Source organism: Amphibalanus amphitrite, unplaced genomic scaffold (genome assembly GCF_019059575.1).
Source record: "Amphibalanus amphitrite isolate SeventyFive unplaced genomic scaffold, NRLGWU_Aamphi_draft 000459F_arrow, whole genome shotgun sequence".
In the NCBI taxonomy this organism is placed as follows: domain Eukaryota; kingdom Metazoa; phylum Arthropoda; class Thecostraca; order Balanomorpha; family Balanidae; genus Amphibalanus; species Amphibalanus amphitrite.
In genome coordinates this window covers 502,592-521,969 of record NW_024881953.1, presented here as the reverse complement: position 1 = coordinate 521,969, position 19,378 = coordinate 502,592, and the positions used below count along the sequence as shown (strand labels likewise).

General features: G+C 48.7%; 2 protein-coding genes across 2 annotated transcripts; one reads left to right on the top strand and one right to left on the bottom strand.

Moving 5' to 3' along the window:
- Positions 1 to 5,085: 5,085 nt before the first annotated feature.
- LOC122391882 (cuticle protein CP14.6-like) lies at positions 5,086 to 6,713 on the bottom strand. The gene is made up of 3 exons (XM_043386195.1): positions 6,428 to 6,713; positions 5,971 to 6,095; positions 5,086 to 5,639 (listed from the first exon to the last, which is right to left on the bottom strand). Exons 1-3 carry the CDS (start codon positions 6,434 to 6,436, stop codon positions 5,321 to 5,323), a joined length of 453 nt encoding a protein of 150 aa, XP_043242130.1. The 5' UTR covers positions 6,437 to 6,713; the 3' UTR covers positions 5,086 to 5,320.
- A 1,548-nt stretch (positions 6,714 to 8,261) lies between these two features.
- On the top strand, positions 8,262 to 9,928 carry LOC122391864. Its single transcript, XM_043386166.1, has 3 exons — positions 8,262 to 8,274; positions 9,149 to 9,296; positions 9,712 to 9,928. Exons 1-3 carry the CDS (start codon positions 8,262 to 8,264, stop codon positions 9,926 to 9,928), a joined length of 378 nt encoding a protein of 125 aa, XP_043242101.1.
- The last annotated feature ends 9,450 nt before the right edge of the window (positions 9,929 to 19,378 follow it).

Genomic DNA, 19,378 nt, shown 5'->3' with positions numbered 1-19,378 from the left:
TGCATGAAATCCCGCACATCCGTTTGCCCAGAATCATTTGCTTAGCCATATGGGTAGATAATAAAGATAGGTTGAAACATTTTATTAAGTCACGATCTTAACTGGAACCGGCTTGGAGTTACGCACCTGTAAACATCATCTGCCATTTTGCGGGTGTCTTTCTGCCATATTCGCCGTTTTTTTCTTTCTTAGGAGTGATAAGGAACGTTCGGAAGCCTGTGGTCGAATGTGAACTACGGGTATTTCGAGATCGATAATGCATTTGATGAACTGATCATGACAAGTTTGCTGAAGATTGAACACATAACACTATGCAACAGTCATTTTGTTCCTGAGTAACGACCGATTTTTTGGACTCATTGGGTCTCATTATAACCGAAATGGGCATTTGTTTTGATCTGAAAATGCTTTTCCGGTTTTCAGAGACGATTTTCGATTTTTGGCCCCGAAATTCGGTTTTTGGCCCACCGTGTCCGGTGTAATTGAGTAATCGACTCGCGGTAACTTTCATCGCCTTTTCTATGCCACAAGCTTTCGAATGATATCCGACTTTGCATATTTGCGTGTAAAAATAACGTCATAAATCCATGTTAAAGTAAGAAAATGTTGAAATTTTGTAAAAATTTGACATTTTTTTCGATTTCATTTCAAAAAAGAGAAAAACTAAAGTCCCTATCCAAAATCTGAGCCCAGTTCCTTGAAGAGCATTCAATTTCCGTTCGGAAGGTACTACTTTAGTGCATTTTATCGGTTTACTGTGGCGTCCAGATTGAGTCACTTCAAAAACGGGCCCCCAGCCATTTCCATGACAAAATGTGTTCAGTGCATGAAGAATCACTCTAACAAATGGAGGTACAGATCAAGATTCTGAGCGACAGGACTGCTCAAAAGTAAGTTCCTGCGTGTGACCCGAGGTCACAAGGGGTCAACAACATGACCTCAGTTGACCCCTCGTTGACCCTATGGCGTTAACATACGTTATCAGGTTAATGCTATGTGATATGACCTAGGATATGTGTTTAGGTTAACTCAATCTGGACGTCACAGGAATCCGATAAAATGCACTAAAAAAGTACCTTCCGAACGGAAATTGAATGCTCTTCAAGGAACTGGGCTCAGAATTTGGATAGGGCCTTTAGTTTTCCTCTATTTTGAAACGAAATGGAAAAAAATGTTTAAAAAATCCCAAATTTTAACATTTTCTAACTTTAACATAGATTTATGACGTCTTTAAGGCGCAAGTATGCAACCAGGTATCATTCGAAAGCACGTGGCATAGGAAAGACGATGAAAGTTACCGTGAATCGATTGCTCAATTACATCGGACACGGGTTTGGGCCCAAAACCGATTTTTGCGTCCAAAAATCGAAAATCGGCCCTGAAAACCCGAAAAAACATTTTCAGATCAAAAAAATATGCCCATTTCGGTTATGATAGGACACCCAATGAATAAGAAAAGTTCGGTCGCTTTCCAGGAACAGAAAATCTTTCATTTTTTGTTGCATAGTGATTGCCTGAACTGGTTTCCTGCTAACGAGCATCCCGGAAAGCGGCGGGTGATAAAAAAAAAAGATAAGGACATGGGTATTGGGTAGGTAAGCCTTGCGCTTGGAAACGAAAGGAATGAGAACTACAGGACCATCATGATCATACCGACCATCCCGATCGTACGACGAAAAGAACAGATACATCGGCGTTTAGCAGTCAGTCGAGCCAGTGAAATACATGCTCCCAAGAATCGCTCGGACATGTGATACAGCACGGTGAGTGTTGTTCGTGTTCCAAAGCTCCTTGTAATTCATTTCCGGTAGTTATTTGGGCTGACCTTGCTCAAGGTCATAGACTCGTACTGCCGGAGAGGGTGTCCCTGTTCAGTCCACGCATGCTGAGACACGCGCGCCTTCGGTTTCTAAAGTTGTTTAGCAGCCCGCAAACATACGATCGGTTCTAAGCGAACAACCATTTGGATATATCTGTGCCCTGTGGGTTATGAATTATGTGGGATCTGTGTGGAAGAATCTCTTGAGCCGCTAGAAATGTGGGCATTTACATATAAATGATCCAATTATTCGCTAGTTGATTTTTAAAATGTATGAGTTTGAGTATCGGTGAAGAAAGGTTTATTTTAGCGAAGGTTATTAGGTATGTTTTACTCCACATTCCGTTTCCTTTGGCAATGTCTATTGCAATGTATGCGCATTGTGTACACCTTTTTGCACTCAAAATAGGCATCTTTTCATTCAATTTCGGCGAATTGCATTCAATTTTAGCGATCTCTCATTTGCTTCGAATAGAGAGATCGCTAAAATGGAATGCAATTCGCCGAAATTGAATGAAAAGATGCCTATTTTGAGTGCAAAAAGGTTATAGGTGTATCGCAGGCCTCCATATAAACCAGACCAAATATATGCTCTTATTATCGGGTAAAATATTGACTCCTTTGTACTGCTGACCAGATCGCAGTACTGATCCCAAGCCTTGCAGACCACAGAAGCGTGCCTACTATAACATGTCGGCGGCTCTCCGGAGCTCTCACAGGCTCTCTGTTGGCCGTGGGCAGTCCGCGGCGAACTCTTGTTCTCGTGTGCCTGGGTGGCGGCACGTGAAGCTATCAGACGCCACAGGGGTGGATCTATCGAGACCAGCCGACGGGGCGGACCCCTCCTCCATCACGGACCACCGCAGGAACGCGCCTTCTACAACAGCGAAACCACAGGAACCGTCCCGATCAAAATTAGCTACATCTGTCTAACTCTGGCCATGGCAAGGTCACACGCTTGATCGAATGATCACTGTGCTCGCCCGGTGTTTAATGAAATGTTGCGTTTAATTGTAAGCTTATACGGACATTTTTATTTGACATCGGTTTGTTGCGTCAATATTGCGTCCTTTTCCCTTATTTTACATAGTTGTAACGAAATGCTTATGAATATAGCTCAAACTAATAACCACGTCGATGAACTTCAGTAGTAGTCAATAAATGCTCAAGGCTGCTCGCAAAGATCAGCCCATTCTGTGAGGCTTGGGGAGGAAAGTACGGATAAAAATAAATGTATAGCACACAGCTCACATCAGCCGTAATTTCCAGTAGCAAAAAGATAATATCTAATTCTATGCTTCTGCACGTACACTGTAGGTAAAATGTATATGCTGTGCCCTTAATGACAATAGGTACATTGATTTTCAAGGCGTGTTTTCATGTTTGGTTTAGGATCAAACACGATACGAGCAAGTATTGAAGCAAGTATATGTGTATCCACATTTCTTGCTTTATTATCATACATGTATCATATGCCGACTCCGCTAACCAATCCCATAAGTGATTGAAGTTCTTTCTGAAATGGGATTCGCGATAATAAAACATATGACAAGTTTCATAACAGAGGTTGCAGCAGATATGCGGAAAGCACTCCACCATGAATTGCTAATGGTGCACGTCCATTCAGCGGCCAAATATGCAACACCTCAGCTCCAAACATTTGTGTTTGTTCGTAGGTATAATAACAAAATCTGTGTTCGCTCATACTAGGTCAGCACGATATTTCTTACCTGCATTTTCTTTTCTGATCTGCACAGACCGGATGTATGCGAGACTCGAGAGGTAAGAAACAAAAGCATACAGCTGCCGTAACTGCCGCATTCCGATTTGAGATATTTTTTATTTAAACCTTTATCTTTCCGTTGAGCTGCTTCGTATACAGCCGCGTCCACAAGAGCCGAGCCAACACATTTGCATGGAAAGCAAATAATGGACCTAATCAGTAATCGCTCGTGCGTTCTTATAAATTAGGAAGGAACCTCATTCTATTTGAAATGATGCATGTAAAAAACGTAAGAAAAACGAAATAAATATATCTTCTGTACAGATAAGGCCTCCATACAGACGGGCACACGCCATCCTTACTGTCCGTAGCCGACACCCTGACGCCTCCTCCCTCCCCCACCTTGCAAGCTCGGCGCAGAGTGCTGAGGACATGTCAATAGGAATTGGTCACGCTGTTCAATGTACCGATGGAGACCATTTGAAAAGACGGTGAGACATGGACACACACACTACGTTTATGGCATGGAGACAATGGTGGACTTCACATACACCCGAGCTATGTAGAAATAGACCTAAGGATCGCCTTGTATAATCACCGGATCATGCTCAGGCGTTCCACCATCCTGTGAAGTAGACTGCAGTGTGGAGATCGTGCCGAGCGATACACGAGTCGTGCCATCTGTGAACAGGATGCTAACCTTGTACCATTCACTACTTTATCAGCTTCCATGAAACGGGTTCCTCGGTGAGGACCAGCTATACGGTATAACTTGTGCAGTTTCAAACAAACATGTGAGGGAGGACAATGGACGGTATCCACTGCCAAATGGTTGAGCGAATTAAGATCGTGGAGACGGAAACCGAAGGCGATTGGTGCCGGAATGCGGTGCCAGCTGCATGCAAGACCCTACTGGGACGTCTTGTAGACTGAAGTGAATGTTTTGGTGGGCGCAGAGAAGGAAGATTTCAGTGCACGATATCGACACGATTTTGATAGGCATTTTGGAAGCAAGTGAAACAGCTTACGGTTGGACTATGGGCAGCCAGTACACCTTTGCAACTGCATACCAACGTCTACACAAACTCAGAGGTACGCCATTCCAGAGGTTAATAGGAAATCCTTCCTTCCTTACGTCATAGGTCACTTAATTTCTTTGCTTATTATTGCATTTATCCGCATAACTGTAAAACACTACAGTCTATAGTCGAAATGCTAACCAAATTAGAGCGACCGTCGTCTCGTAGCAAGTGCTTTACCTCAAAGTCCTATAAGTAGAATGATCAGCATACCTAACCTGTTATTGTCACTGGATGTTTTAACTCGCCAAGCCAGTTGGTCCCAAGTGATACAGGCTAGCCTGAGAGCCTCAGTTTAGCAGAGACATTGATCAATCAGACAACCGATGGACACGCATTGATGATCTGGTTGACTCAAGAGTGACGCATCATCGATCTTACGCACGGATCTTTGAGTGTCCGATCAGTACCGTCACCGTGTGCTGGTGATGGCGTGCCAAATTGGCCAAAAGTAAACACGGCATGTGATCATGATAACAAATATTTATTATTACAACATACAGTCAATCACAGGACAATAAGAAATAAATAAGGATGAATAAAGCAACAGACATGACTGTCTCTTGCTTAAACCATAAATACCTCTCTGAACATAGAGAAACTTTCACACAAGGAACAAATCAGAGAACATCAACTTCTCTAAAAATAGAGAAGTATATTCATCGGCACTTAATAGGGTTCAGCCTCATTTCGAATGGTCTACTGGTAGCGGGGCCTGTATCCGACGATGACACGCTCGTACTGGGGCTCCCCACGGACCTCCTCCTCATCATCATCCTCTTCCTCCTCCTCCTCCTCATCCTCTTCCTCAGACACCTCCGGGGTGGGGTACTGGGTGGGCACCGGGGTGGGCAGGTGGTCGCCCTGCGCCTGGAAGCCCTGCTCGCCGGCCGAGTACACCACCGTGTAGGTGACGCCGTCGGGGGCCGTGTAGCTGAACTGGCCCGACACGCTGTAGCTGTCGTCGTCCTCCGGCTCGCCAGACTCCGACACAGAGATGCCGTTCTCACTCTCGAAACTGGCGGACAGAGGCGGGCGTTGGGTTAGAGAAAACACTGAAGACACTGTCATAAATGAGGATTTGGTGGTTCTCACAAACATGTAAACTACAAATGTCTTTTTGTTGAACAAAAGATGTTTCTCGTTTTTAGAGCCACTTTACTTTCCCTAAGATCTAAGCAAGGCACAACAAATAGAATACCAAGCTGGGCTTCAAATGCTCTTTGAAACTTCCTTGACGATTGATCTCGAGTATTGCGACGTAAGAACAATTACAGAAGCCGACCACTTTTCGAACAATTGACTGCCGTTCGAACAGTCGACCGACCGTCGCCAGTGTAGATACTCACGAGTGTTGGTAGGACTGGTCGTCGTTGTGGTCGATGTTCTGTCGGAGGATCTCGACAATGTCCCTCTCGTAGGGGAGCTCCGACGGGGCGGCGGCGGCCACGGCCAGCACGGCGGCGAACACGATCTGAAACGGAACAGACGTCATGGCGGAGGGTCTAAACTGCAACGGCATCGACCTCTTGCAAGTATAGGGTCGAAAGTTTATGTATCATGTAAATAGTAATTTATCTTAGTTATTTAATTCATTTAATTATTTTGTTGACAGTGCAGTTAAAAAGACGGCTAGGTGTGCACCTAAATTATAAACAAATTTAAAATAAAATATTGCCGGAAGCTTTGTCCAGCAACTCCGTGACTGTGAAACAACTATTGATTCAAACAGCTTGGCAATATCCTTAGCGTGGTGCTAGCCATGCCGTCGCTGAGTGCTGCTGGTGCCTCCGTCTCTTCACTCACCAGCTTCATGTTGTTGTTGAGATGGTAGTCAGCGGTGAACTGTGCCTATCTGACGCCGGTCGGCCGTTTTATAGTCGGTCCCCTGTCCTCGGCGTGGTCCCCGTATAGAGTGTCCTGTATCCCAGTTGGGACATCTAAGGCCACCAGTCCTGGCGAGGTCACCCTCCGGTCAGCCCTGCCGACCGCGGCGTGGGCACAAGTGCGGGTGAACTTTCCCGGCTCCGCGAGAGCAATTAAACAGAAATACCGGTCAGACATTCGAACTGGGCAAGGTCGGGCTATTGATGAAACCGGGACTGTGCAGAGATGTGACCACCATTCATGGGCACGCGGCATTCAGGGGCAAACGAGATTTAGTACAAGTCCCGTTGGGGGTCGACGCGAGGACATGTAACGACGGCGCCGGTAGCCCTTATTGGTAGATACACGACCTTATGCATGTACAGTTTTAATGAAATGAGACTTCTATACACCAAGAGTTCTATGATGCATGCAAACAAAAACATACTGATGTTTGTCACTCATAATTCTTATCTATTCACACTCGCCGAAGAACAGTTGAATAGTCAGCGACCCTAACGCTCCGAGTGGGTAAGTAGGGGAGACCCGGGAGGTATGGGCCATCGCAGTTTTGAAGAAGTGTTGCGTATTTTTACACATTTGACCACGTAAACTGATAGCAGCCATTTCGTTATGCAACCTATGTGATTTCCAAAATCTTCCTCAGTCTTTTTTGGCAATGAGCGGTGATAAAGCGTTTTTGCCCTCTTCGAATAAAATACGAAACATAAAGTAAATTCGCGATCAATGTGAACCAGGATCGATTTATTATGTCAGACCATCGCTAGCAAAAAGTGTAAAGCATGCTTATTAAGACTGGATAGACAATTTGAAGCTTCCTCGCAAGATTATGAGCTGAGATGCTACGCGCATTCTGACGTCCTAACCGGGAGGTTCGGGCCACCCGCCTCCATTGATCCTAAATCAATAAAATGATGCTTTCTTTGAATGTCCTCTTCAATAACAATTGTTTTTGTCGCACATGGCCGAAAATTTAACTACAGACTGCATTTGAACATACAAATATTGTTTGTCTTATTTATTTCATGGAACCGGATTGAGTTACCCATTATAAATAGGTGCCCAAGTGGCCTCCATGAAGTAAGCTGTTGGCCTATTATGCGGTGCCTGGGCTCTAAGAGAGCTCAAGTTAGATCCCAGCTAAGAGTATTGTTCTCAATGTCGAAAAAAGAATATGAAACATGACACCGGCCCATACGTCCCGGCCCATGGTCCATACCTCCCGGTGTATTTTGCTGGATCGAAAAGGCGCATGATTTATTGAAAGCTATCTCGAGACAAAATAGTTGATCCCAGATGCCTAATATCAGGCACATTTTGCTGGTGGAAGACAATTTCACGTACCTACACAGAGTGAAAAACCGGGTCTAGACACTACTCACTGGAAGAAAATTACCGTTTCACAAAACCGGCCCATACCTCCCGGGTCTCCCCTACCTATCTATTTTTATGCATTGTACACATCTGCCCGGATTAGCGCTAACGTTCAATATTAAACGTCAAATTGACATGACATGTCATTAAAATTGGGCACTATGTTAATCAGAAACGTCATGAAACGTAATTCCTTTAGCAGTCTAGCCTATAAAACTCGCATATTTTTATTCGCTGACTGTGACTAGTCACACACTGTTGAAATCGAGAAATTGGGACGGGGTACCCGACATCCTATATAAACTGTATAAACTGTTCTCACACTGGATGCTCACTCGCGCTGGTGCTGTATAAGGAAAAAAGCTATAATCGGCAAATAATGATGGACAAGCGTCAGCCGAAAGCTCTTTACAACTTATTAGCAGTGCTTAGCTGGCATGAAAATGTAATCCCCGGATCCAGCGTAAGGATCTAATTCACATCTAGCAGAATGCATGCCTGCTCAGGCTCTCCTTCTTATGGGGTTTGCACAAACAATGTGTAGTGTAATTATAGTTACATTGCAGGAACGAACGAGGGCTGACGGGCTTGGCGTGGTGGTGGATCCCCGATCAATGTTAGGTCCATATGCATCTTGGTACATTATTTCACATCAGACCGCTTTCTGAACTTTAGAAATACATATTCTAGTCGAGATGAGAAGATTTTTCTCATGAAGCCTGAAGATAATGTTGTCTACAATCTTAATTAATTTCCCTTTAAAATACCATGGACCCCGTGGTGCATCGATCCGCAAGGAATATCCTTCCCCACACTCTTCTTTTGTATAAGCCTATCACTTTATGTGCCAGCTCCCCCCCCCCCTCCGTTCACTTGACTGTTGGGCCCTCCCCATCTGCCCTGTCAGTCCAAGTTGATCTATAGCAGCATATATGCATGTTCCTTGTTCACCTATCGACATAATTATTGGTGGCATGTCGTGATCTCCCGATGGCCTGTCTTGAACCAGTTAAACGTCAATGACCCTCGATGACAGTTCATCTGACCTCGGTGGCCCAATGACCTGTCACTGTGACCTGGCTTACTGACACTCGGTGACCTTTCGATATGACTTTCGGTCTGACCTTTCTATGTGACTCCCGCTAGCCGACCGCCGTGACTCCGCTGTGACCTGTCAGCACTACCCCTTGCCCTGTCCACGTGACTCTCTTTTACCGTACCTTATCACAATGACCTCTATGTGACCTGTCCCGCCCCTGCCTCCAGGCGATGTGAGCCGCAGTATCGTCTGTATCTGCACCACGCTGGAGTGTCAGCAGGCGGGCGTGAGCACCTGTACCACCACCGGCATGTGCTACACCCAACAGCTAAGGCGGCTCGACGGCGCCGACCCCATGACCAGAGGCTGTGTCAGGTCAGTGGGGTGGTTTTTGGCCATCTCAGCCGGGTCAGTACTAGGGGAATTATGTAAATGAGGGATCGAGAGCTATGTCTTGTTGCAGTAAGTCCGCTTTGGAAAGCTCAGTCCCTATCCCAAGTAATTTGTACTTGTGCTGTGGTACCTACCCACCAACTAAGTATTCATGTGATATTCGCGAGAAAAAATTAGAAAGGCTTGAAGCCCGCGAAGGTGCCCTTTAAGCTTCAACGTTGCAAACGGCTTTGGGGCTGAGCTGCGCCAATGGCATCTTAAACATTAATTGCAACGTGGAATCTGTGATATTAGACGTCTAACACGTGATCTCTCATCTAAGACCCGGTAAGTCATGACTCGTGATCTCTGGCTGCGACCTCTGACCTCTGACTCGTGACCCGTGTTATATTCCCAGGGGCGAGACGCCTCTAATGTGTGACCACCTGCTGCCGACCCACGGGGAGGACTACCGGGCCAGCTCCATCTGCTGCGGTACCCCGCTCTGTAACAAACAGGTGTCGCTGGCGTCTGGCCGCGGCCGTGGCCCCGGAGGGACCAGGAGACACGAGCAGCACGAGCAGCGGCGGACCAGCGGCGCCAAACACGGTAACGAAACTGACGGGGGTGAATAGTGTACAGCAGATGCTTCGGTTATGCAAACTCTTACGAAGCGAAACCTGCTATAGAGAAGTTTGCTTTCGAGGATACGTGTGCCTACACTTAAAACATCCTCGACGACCTATGCTGGACCGAACGTCTTATTCACGTCTAAAAACGGCGAGGAGAACGTCTCATATTTGACATACCGTGAATCAAGTGTCTAATTTCTTTGGTACACAATGTGTGCATTGTGGTCTACAAGATTATGTAACGTTGTTGGCAACGCTTATGTCCATGGAGACTTGTTCTCAATCTCGAATAGCGAACTGTGCCCTAATCGCCGTTTTCGTCCGCGGCCACCGCACGGCCACCATCCTCAGCTTCAGCGCCACCTGTGCCGGCAGATGTTTCGGTGAACCGGACGCTAGAGGCGCTGCTGGCGCTGGGAGGTCGTCAGGGGGCGGCCGGCTGGAGGCCCGGTCCACTGGTCATCTCGGTACTGGCCGTCGGACTGGCCATGGTGGTCGGCATTAGCGCGGCGGGGATCTACATCCTACGATCAAATAGGTACTATACACCACGACTGAGCATGGTCGGCTGTAGTGAACTTTGGTTAGATGCAGCAGTCGGTAATTCAATAAGCAATGATGACGCATGACGCACGGGCTATTTTTTCTTTTTCCATCGAACAATATTTAATTATTAACCTAAACATGTGGAGCATTTGACTTCATTCGGCTGGCTTTGGCTAACTTATGTATCCTCTCCATCGCGTCTGCACCAGCTCACGACTGATCAAGTCATCGTCCTCTGAGTCCTCGATTATTCGTGGTCTCAGCGATCCGGGAGCTTGTACTAATTTCTGATTATAAGCCCATACATGCAGCTTCTACTGTCATCATGATTAGACACATCGCTCATCTGTGGATCAGTCTAACTGTCTTCGCTGTGCATCCCTACGTTGTTGTGCACTGCGTACAGTGTTTTAGCCTTCTAAACCTAATAAACTGCTCGATTTCACAGGTTCGTAGCGGAAGTCCCATTCTCAGCGTGTCCTCGCGACCACGTCACGTCCTGAGCGTCACCACGTCACGTTTTGAGACGTCACTGCGTGCGTTTACGTCCTGGGCATCCCTGCGTCACGTCTTCAAACAACACCCGGTGTGGCAAGTCATTCCGCGAACGCTGCATCATATGTGGCATTGCATTTGATCGATTGAATCCCACCTGTGCTATTCTCAGTGTTATTAGAGAATGGTAACAAAACCTTGCCAGCATAGTGTAGCCCGTGACAGTTCTGACTGGACAGGCGGCCACGCCCTGGTCGCTGCGTGCAGTCCGGTCACCCTCAGAAAAAGTGGCACTCTCCTAGTGAACTGCACTCAGACTCTGACATTGCTGTGTCGCAACGACTGCGTATCGTGAGCACACCCAATCCATTAACGTTATAATGGAGGAATTGGGTACGACAAGCCGATCGGAGGCGGTGGGAGATCTCAGTCGCTGCAAACATGCACGCTATAGCTGCAACAGGTAACGGCTGTCTAAGAATAATGTCACTCGGCAATGTGCATTGTGGATGCCGTCGGCTTTATTCCGGCAATCAATCATCCGAATTGGCGGACTATGACGGCGAAATGTCGTATTCCATTAGAGTCGCTGGCGGCGGCTGTGGGCTGAGCGGCCTGTGTGAAGCTCCGGTGGGGACACGCCGTCGAGCCGCCCCGACATTCGGAGAGCGCCAGAGTACAGCGGTTCTCGTTTACCGCCTGTCGCCGAATATGGGCCTACAGAGCGGCGGCTGGTCGGAGCGGCGTTCCACGCAGTCTGGGCCGCTCTGTTCCGAGTAGTACCGACGGGACTGAGCTGTCTGTTCGAAGCCGAGCTATCCCGAGCCGAGCGTTCCGCAGCTGATCTTTCAGGACCTGTGTTGTCCGGACTCCGGAGCTCAGCCATCCGGATCTGCGTTGTCCGCTGTTTCTGGAATTGTGTTGTCCGCTGTCCGGAGTTGTCATGCTCGTAATTGTCGTTGTCCGGAGCTGAGCTATCCGGATCCGTACTAACTATGTTAGAGCTGGATTGTAGCCTTTCCAGTGTCCATCGTATCCGGAGTTGTGCCGTCTATTGTCTGGTGTCCGACACCGAAATATCCTATTCCCAGAGCTGTGTCCTCTGTTCGTAATGTTCCTGACTCGTATCTGACCCTGGGCTGTCCGTGACTGGCACTATGTCGTGTGCGTTGTTGCTCGCGCCCGAGCCGTGCCAGCCTGCATCAGCGGTGGCCGTCGATGGCTGGTGCGCACGTTTTACACGGCACGCCACCCGCTACCGTGCTATCTCGATTATAAACCCGGCAATATGCGGAGTTCGGGCTGCCTTGCAGCGGAGAAGTGATTTGCAATGGTAGTTATCGTGTGCACCCAGCCGTTTTATTTGTAGATAGATATTGTCTTATACTAAAAGCTTGGGTCCGTCGTGCATGAGCCGTATGACATGATGTTTGTTTCCATGCGTGATGTAACATCGTGTGAACTTGTCATTTATTTCATTCGGTCATGCTATTAGCCAGCATCATGTATGTTATGTAGATACGTCTATCGTCTCTATATGGTTCGTATATTTTTCGGATCCTAACAGTGATCCTAATTCCAATACCGGCGGCCGGCCTGTCATGTTTTATGTAAAACTCCCCCACTCTAAATGTCTCGAGATCCTTGCCCTTCTGTTCCTGAGCTGTGCCGGTGCATGCCTGCCGTCGGAGTCGGTTCCATCGTTCCTGCCGCCGCGGAGTCGGTGCTGGTGTGCCTGTGTCCGTGGTCGGTGCCGGCGCCCGTTGACGTGCTGTTTATCAGCAGCGCGGCACGGCACGGCTCGTCGAGTCCGTGCCGGCCCGGCGTGCCGTCCGTGCCGTGCCGACGGAGCGGCCGTCTGGTGCCCCTGTGAACGCCGACCCACCCTCCCGGTGTATATCTGTATCGCGTGTCGGCGTGCCGGGTGAGGACGCCGCTGAAGACACGGTCAACTCTAGTCATTAACATGTTTACAGGCCCGACAACCGTGAGGCGCGACTTTGCTTTTGGCTGGATGGGAAAGTGCGGGTTAACAGCGGAAGACGGGATTGGAGACATGGCAGCGGCACGACCTGACGAGACTGAGAGTAGCGAAATACACGGGAGAACAAACGAACGTCAAGTTCCACGACTGCCGTTGTGCCCGACATCGTCCAACGCACGTTCATTGGCAACTGGGGAGGGAGAACATGCGTAAACCCAGCTGCCGACAGCTGCCGATGTGGCGGAACTAAGCTGCTACATCGCCCACCGCACGACAGGGGCTGGCGGGGCGAGTCCGGGCGAGTGTTAGGATGTGGGTACCTGACTACCGAGAAACCCACCGAGCTCCGTCCGGTAAACGAGCCCCCGTGTCGTGTAGCATGCATGTCGCCGGGCCTCGGCCACCGTGTTATTTCCTCGTCCGACAGTGATCCACTGGCGCTATCCACAGCGGTCTAACACTAACCCGGGGAGTACCTCGGCCGGATTTTTATTCACCCGTTTAGGAGCTGGCAAAACGACAAAAAGGCGCTCAGTGCCATCACCGGGCATTTTTGTTGCATCTTTCCTGTTGGCGTTTTTCGGTGGTGACGGTAGGTGGAGGCGAGGGCCGAGGAAATAGTTAGCCGAGTCGGGACACTTATGGTGACAGTAGGCTATGCGACGAATAAAAACATATTGGTCCCTCCGACAATGTTACGCATACCTTGATATTTACGGTATTCGACTGCATCAATGATAATGTACTGCGAACAAGTGATGAGTCGGGTAAGCAACGTAGCTCAGATAACGTTTAAAGTAAGAAAGTTCGCTAAGTAAGTAAATCGCTAAAAAGTAACTAGGTATGTGGCGTGTCTCGCTGCAGTCGCCGCTATATCCCACGGACAGGCGGCCGTGACGCCGTCTCCGCGACCGTCGGGCACTCACCGCCGAACCGGTCGATGGATAACCAGTTCGAACCATCACATTAATCACGGCCGTTATTTAATTAGGGTCCATTTGAGCGGTGTATCTGATAGCCGACCCGGTGTCGCCGCCGCCGGCCGGGCCGGTCGCATGCCGCGCGTGCCGGGCCGATGGGTGCCGCTCTGCCGCGGCCAGCGAATTTGTCACCGACTGGCAGACAGCCGACACCCTTTTAGGACGACTGATGGGGGCGGTCCATCAGCCGCGGTCATCCAGTCCGCCGGACCGCCCCGGTAAACTACCCCACCAGAGACACCCGAGCGACCGACTGGAAACACGGCCCCAATGGAACAGGAAAGTGATCTGGGTGCTTGGTGTCATTAGGTTTCATGGCGTGACTTATTGTGTGGATTGGCTGGGTGTTGTTTGGTATTTTACTGTTCATGTCTCATGCAACATTCTTGTCCTTCAAGTTTTACCATCCACAGCGCTATTTGTTTGGCACTCGAGGTATATAGTAGTGGGAACTGAGAAAATCGCTGCTTGATGTTTTAGCTACCTGTGGATCCTTGGTGGATCAGAGTAACACCCACATCTCATGACGCTGTCGCCCTCCACTGACCTCTCGAGGCCCGCCGCGCCGGTGCCATGCCTTTGTGACGTCGCTCCGTGCCGTCGTTTCGTCAGAGCGGCGACGCATGCATGAGACACGACCGCGTCCTGTCTGACACGGTCGCGGCGCCAGCTCCGGCGCGCTGACGAGTCAATCCAGACATGGACGTGACGACGACCGGCGCGGCGGCGACATATCTCTGTCTGCGGGGTGGGACTCGATCCTGTCGGCCCTGCCCTCGCGCCAACGCCTGACACTCACTGCCGCTTGCCACGCCGTCAGTACTGAGCAAAACCGTCGTGCGGCGCCGCCGCCTCGCTGTCGCCACCACGCCTTTCTACTGCAGACGATACAAGATAAGCTGAGCCAACCGGAAACTCCAAAGTGGAGTGCGATCTTTTTTAGATGCAGTCCCGCGTCCAAATAAGAGGTTGTCGGTAGGGGCTGCCGGATATACCCGCAGTGAGTCACCGACTTGCCACACCCGTGGCTCATTGGACCAGCCAAGGAGCCACCAATAAGGGCAGACTCGATAAACCATTAACTATCCCAGCTCGGCCCTCGCACTCCGCCTTCCCACAGTTGACCGGTCGGGTCGCCGGATGACCTGGCCTGACCTCACCTGTGGCGCCTCCTCCGGCGCGGCCGGCCGCCGGCTCCATTAGCCGCCGCGCCTCCGACCGGCCCGCCACGGCCCTCTGGGACACTTTATGACAGACGAAAAACCCGCCGACGGTATCGGGACATCGGAACGAAGCGGCACTCACAACAGCGAATTCCACTTAGTCGGCGCCTGGGTAAAAAGTCCCAGCCGCCACTGGACGGGACAGGCATCTGCGCGCGGGAGAGAGACGAGGGGAGGATGGCGAGGGACGGCCACCGGCGAAGGGCCCAGAGATAAGGGGAAAAGGGGAGAGACTGAGTCTCCAGTACTGGGAACAGAGTACTGATCTCAGGCGCACACCGCCTAACATCTGAGTGTTAGGGTATCCTGGTTTCCGATTTCCGGTGGCCACCTATGCGACAGCGATTCCTACTCTAAGCTTGTCTCGACATTCATTATGGGACAGTGCTCTCCGGCAGGGCCACTTAGAGGTCAGCAAAGTAAAACTATTACTTGCCGCGAATTTTGAAATCAAAAGTTATTGGTTAAGATTTCGCTTCCACGCAATTTCCCCAATTGAATCGTGCAAAATATTATTTCTTCGCCCCTTATGTACTCAAAGGTACTGTGAACATTGCAGCATTCGTGCGGGATGCAGTGAAATGCAGCTCCCACTGCCACCGACTAGCCGTTGGTCGCAGTTCCCTTCCACCCACCCCTCCCTCCAGTCCGCATGGTGCAGTTCGCACGCTAGTTCTCGACATGATGAGCGGACGAAGGGCAGTGGTCTGCAGGCCATCATCATTTATTCGAGTAATGCAGGTGCTGACCAAAAGTGCCGCCTCATGGCCTCGGTGGCGTCATCGACGTCTCATTAGCCTGGACCACCTCACGGTGCACCGCCGGCCGGAGCAGGGCCGGTCACTGAGGTGACTGGGGGGCATAGGCGGCGGAACGGAGGGGGGGGGGGCACCGGGGCACCGTGCCCCCCTTGATTTTACCATTTTAACGTTAGCCCTATGAGCGTTGCATGGAAAGAATGGGACCAAAAGAAGGCAGTCCCCCCCCCTAATTGAAGGTGTTCCGCCGCTACTGCCCGGGGGGGGGGGAGGAGGGACCAGGGAAGCGAGACGGTTTCGTTGCATACGGCTTACTTACATTCTTAGGAAGGTATGAATGTGAATTGTTCAATGTCCATGCATTCAATTTCATATAACATCATATATTTCTTATTGGGTTTAAACGGTCTTTAATAGCCCGGCCGTCGTTATACATCAGTAGATATATTGTTACAGCTAAAAGTCATTTTTTAACTTGCTTTTTTATGAAGCGTTGCTAGTGTTAAACTTTTACGCATCCAATCGGTGACATGTGCAATTTGGCGAGCACGTTAACATCTGAGAAAGGTAAAATGTTTTTTACCCTTCTGTGTATGTGCCTGCGATTTCGTTGCGCAGGTGCAACGCTCCGTTTCGGTGAATGTAGATACTTATTGGTTGTGCTATAATTGCAGTGTCTGCAGGTAAAGCCATGTTCATTACCTGCTGGGGAGCCATTGCCAAAAATCGATCCCCTCCCTATCTAACCACTATCGCATAGACCCCACCCTCACCAGCACGCACCCTCTCACTGAGTCAGAACGGCCCCCTGTGACATATGTGGCGCCACCGTGTCGATTGCGACGCGTCGACGCACCCTCTGAGTCAGCGTCGGCGCCGGTGGCACGTGGCACGCGCCCATCGTCGGCCGTACAGTCAGCTCGCAAAAACCTCGACTGCTCATTATTTCCAGAATACCTATTCATGCGTAATCGAAAGGTGAAACTAAGACTCAAAGGCATGGGAGAGTGACGCATAGTGACTTCCAAATGATACTTAGGTACTGGGTTCTGAAATGGCCGTCTCAGACTATGGCTACGTTTCCATGGCACAATCTAAGCCGATTTTGAAAAATGGATTTGCTCCATCATAGCATTTAGGCGTAATTTAAAAATGTATATATAGGATTAGGTGCTAGCTAAAACCATATATACGCTCATTTTTTGCATAAGGTAAATAGTTTCCGAGAAAAACGCACGTGAAATTTCGCTACATCGATTTAGACGTGTCATGGAAACGTAGTCTATAAGACAATTTTTTTCATTTGCTCTTTTAGAGGTAGTGACTGACAACGCGGGCAGCAACGACAAATATTAGGTAGGTACTGGCGCAGCTCACTCGCCACAATAAACTAGTGAATCAGCAAAAAATCCTGCGAATTCGCACGTAAACATATAAACTTATAAATATACAAGAACTCGCAGGTAGGTAAGCGATAAACTGAAGTTTATCGTTTATCTGGCCTATCCGATTATACTCGTGCCATGGATGAGATAATAATGGATTGGTGTCTTCGCAGTTTTTAGCGACATTGAGCTCAGACCTGCCATCTAGCGGGAGAATTATCGCAAGTTAGGAGCAAGCCGAGTGAACGCCGCTGATTAGCATTGTGACACACGGGAGTGTGGTGTAGTAGCAGGCTTGATGTGCAATTTTTTTCAAAATGTTATGTCTTAATATGTCAGCAAAATTGTGAAGAAATTAATAAATTTATGTGCAGGGTGAGTAATAATATAAGCGGTTCCCTGTTATTTCCTCTTTAAATCGTGAAACAGGGAGTTATTGGAGACCTCGCCAGCACGTGTCGTTTTCGCTATTTTTCACATGAGTCTTTACTTGGCCTAAATCAAACAAATTGTTCGATCAAAGAACAAAACTAACTTAAGTACTAATATATAAGTCTAATGAAAAGGTTAAACGGAATTGCTAACGTCATTGCCGCTCAATATGTCATTCAAGACGCTCTATGAAAAGGACCCAACCAGTGCTGCGTAGTCGATGAAATTTCAGTGACTGGCTCCAACTCCGATTCCGGTATCCAAATATCGACTCCGACTCCTCCGGGCAGAACTGTCGATTCACACAGACTCCGACTCTGACTCCGACTCTGCAGCCCTGGTAAGTCTGTGGAGTCGATGACTTTTCGGTGACGTTCGACTCATACTCCGACTACAGCTTTTAAAAATCAACCGACTCCGAGTCGGAACAGAACCGCTGGCTCTGACTACAACTCCGCAGCCCTGGCCCAAGATAGCCGCCTCAAACAACTTTGATGTGTGATCTTCGTACATTGTTAATGTTATTTTAAACAAGGAATGGAAAAGGGAGACGAAGTCTTCGCCCTTCACAAACAAGGATCTCCTGTTGCGGATCAATTAACTGCTGGAACAGAAAGGTGTTAACACCACGTATCTCATTTCATCGTTTTCCTAACGACTCTGCACCAATGTGGGTACTGATTAATGCAGTGCGAGCATCGATGTGACATTTGTGTACCAAGTTTGAGTGTTATCCGCCCAGCCGTTCTTGAGATATGGAAGCGGCACCCCGCACGTGCGCACGTGCAGTAGCACCCCCATGGTGACACATGGAAATGCATTGGCCACTGGGTGCCTAACTTTTGACGAAGTTTTACTGTAATGGGCCCAGTCATTGCGGAGTTACTTTGTGTGGAACAATTTCGACACCCCTGAGTTGGCACGTGGCACGTGCCGTAACATTAACTAAGATCAAGAAAATCGGGCGAAATTCGGAGAAGAAGGAATAAGCCTACCAAATGTGCATGACATATTGTAAAACTGCTGTACCATTGTGAGTAAATGACCATATAAAAGGTCGTACAAGTCGATGGGACTGGGCGTTTCAATGAAAACACACCGTCTTACGCATTTTATTTTCGTTATTACCTAAGGGCTGCTTGACGTTTTTGGCTTTCAAGCATTTAAGACATTTTTTTGTCGTCTCAGGTCCAGTAAGATTACCTTCAACTCGTGGAAATATGCACTTCAAGCCAACTAACACACCACACCCACGTGTGTCATAATGCTGAGAGATGGCGTTCACTCGGCTTGCTCCTAACTTACGATAATTCTCTCGCTAGATGGCAGGCCTGATCCCAATGTCGCGGATCCCAATGTTAATTTCCACGAGACACCAATCCAGTGTTATATCATCCATGCTCGTGCGATGCGATGCAGGCTGCTGGATGCTTGATTGTGAAATGACTTACCTATGTAATCGAAGTGATATAATATAATGTGAGGCGTGAGCCATTTGATTTATCTGCCCAGGTCCCAGGATGCATTTGTCGCTGGTTAATTCGCGTCTATTACTTTTGATGGAAGTGCCGCTATTTCTATAAAGACGAATTCTGCCACGATCACCACCAGTCACCCCCTCCCCGCTCGAAAACCAAACATCTCTGCCGC

What these genes read in the sequence shown, in the direction of transcription:
- LOC122391882 (XM_043386195.1), bottom strand. An exon ending in GACCAGTCCTACCAACACTC is followed by an intron (nt 5,640 to 5,970) that starts GTGAGTATCTAC and finishes TCTGTCCGCCAG; the next exon opens with TTTCGAGAGTGAGAACGGCA.
- LOC122391864 (XM_043386166.1), top strand. An exon ending in ATGACCAGAGGCTGTGTCAG is followed by an intron (nt 9,297 to 9,711) that starts GTCAGTGGGGTG and finishes TTATATTCCCAG; the next exon opens with GGGCGAGACGCCTCTAATGT.